This window comes from Limulus polyphemus, unplaced genomic scaffold (assembly GCF_000517525.1).
Source record: "Limulus polyphemus unplaced genomic scaffold, Limulus_polyphemus-2.1.2 Scaffold783, whole genome shotgun sequence".
Lineage (NCBI taxonomy): Eukaryota > Metazoa > Arthropoda > Merostomata > Xiphosura > Limulidae > Limulus > Limulus polyphemus.
The window spans coordinates 255,617-256,840 of NW_013666393.1; the positions used below are offsets into that span (position 1 = coordinate 255,617).

General features: G+C 31.4%; 1 protein-coding gene across 1 annotated transcript in view; it reads right to left on the minus strand.

The window, feature by feature from the left end:
* The window catches only part of LOC106460511 (acylphosphatase-2-like), a 27,824-nt gene that overhangs the window by 8,648 nt on the left and 17,952 nt on the right, over positions 1–1,224 (minus strand). Inside the window, exon 3 of the mRNA XM_013920222.2 lies at positions 796–905. Within this exon, the coding sequence (XP_013775676.1) occupies positions 796–905 (110 nt within the window). The remainder of the gene's footprint in view (positions 1–795; positions 906–1,224) is intronic.

A 1,224-nucleotide genomic window follows, 5' to 3' on the forward strand; every position in this document is an offset into this window, starting at 1 on the left:
GTTTAACAACAAGTAAAAGCTTAGAAGGGTCTATTCTTTCATTGGGGTGGGGTGTCTGTGGGCGAATAAACCATTCCAAGCTTTTACTTGTTGTTAAACAAATGTTTAAACAAATCTGTTCAACTATGATACATTATTTTACTTATACTCACAAATCCATGTTAAACCAGATCGTACTGGAAAATAAATGTTTTTGAGCTGGATAAAAGTTATTTTCTGTTGTTTTCACGAATCGCCCAAAACCGTCCACCGTTGTACCAAATTTCTTTCAAACCGTCCACAGCTATAACATAGATCTGAGGTATCAAACTTACCTAATTTCTTTAAAATTGTCCACAGCTATAACATAGTTCTGAGATATTAAACTTACCTAATTTATTTAAAACCGTCCATAGCTATGACATAGATCTGAGATATTAAACTTACCTAATTTCTTTAAAATTGTCCACAGCTATAACATAGTTCTGAGATATTAAACTTACCTAATTTATTTAAAACCGTCCATAGTTCTAACGTAGTTCTGAGATATTAAACTTATATAATTTCTTTAAAACCGTCCATAGCTCTAACGTAGTTCTGAGATATTAAACTTATCTAATTTGTTTTAGGTACGAAAGTTTGTAATTAACAATTTCTTATTTTCGTGTCATTTTTAAAATTGTCATAAATATTCATGCTTATTCAAGAGCGCTCGTGAAAGTGAATGTTGCATTAAAACATGATTTGTATTATTACGAGGGACATTCTGAATGTTCAGTGCTAGGGATAAGGTACAACTATTAATTTGATACTTACATTTCATCAACTCGGTCTTTCTCGCCTTGAATTTGGCCAATCACAGTACCCCACCTGGAGAATCGGATCCAACCCTTCACACCAAGTTGTTGACACATGTCTCGAGCATACTGAAAGGTTTTTAAAAAAAGTTACGTTAACACTTAGAGTTACTCTAAAAGCATAAAAACCGTAAATTTAAAATTAAGACAAATGTCATTGTGGATGATTAGATAAAATGTGTGATTATGATACTACCAATTTAACCAGACCTGCACTCATCCACACCTAGGAGCATTTAACTCACTAAATAATATAAAACAGTATCAAATAATATAATTTAAACACTAACCCATTCAATCAAACAACTAATTACCATATAATTTAAACACTAACCCATTCAATCAAACAACTAATTACCATATAATTTAAACACTAACCCATTCAATT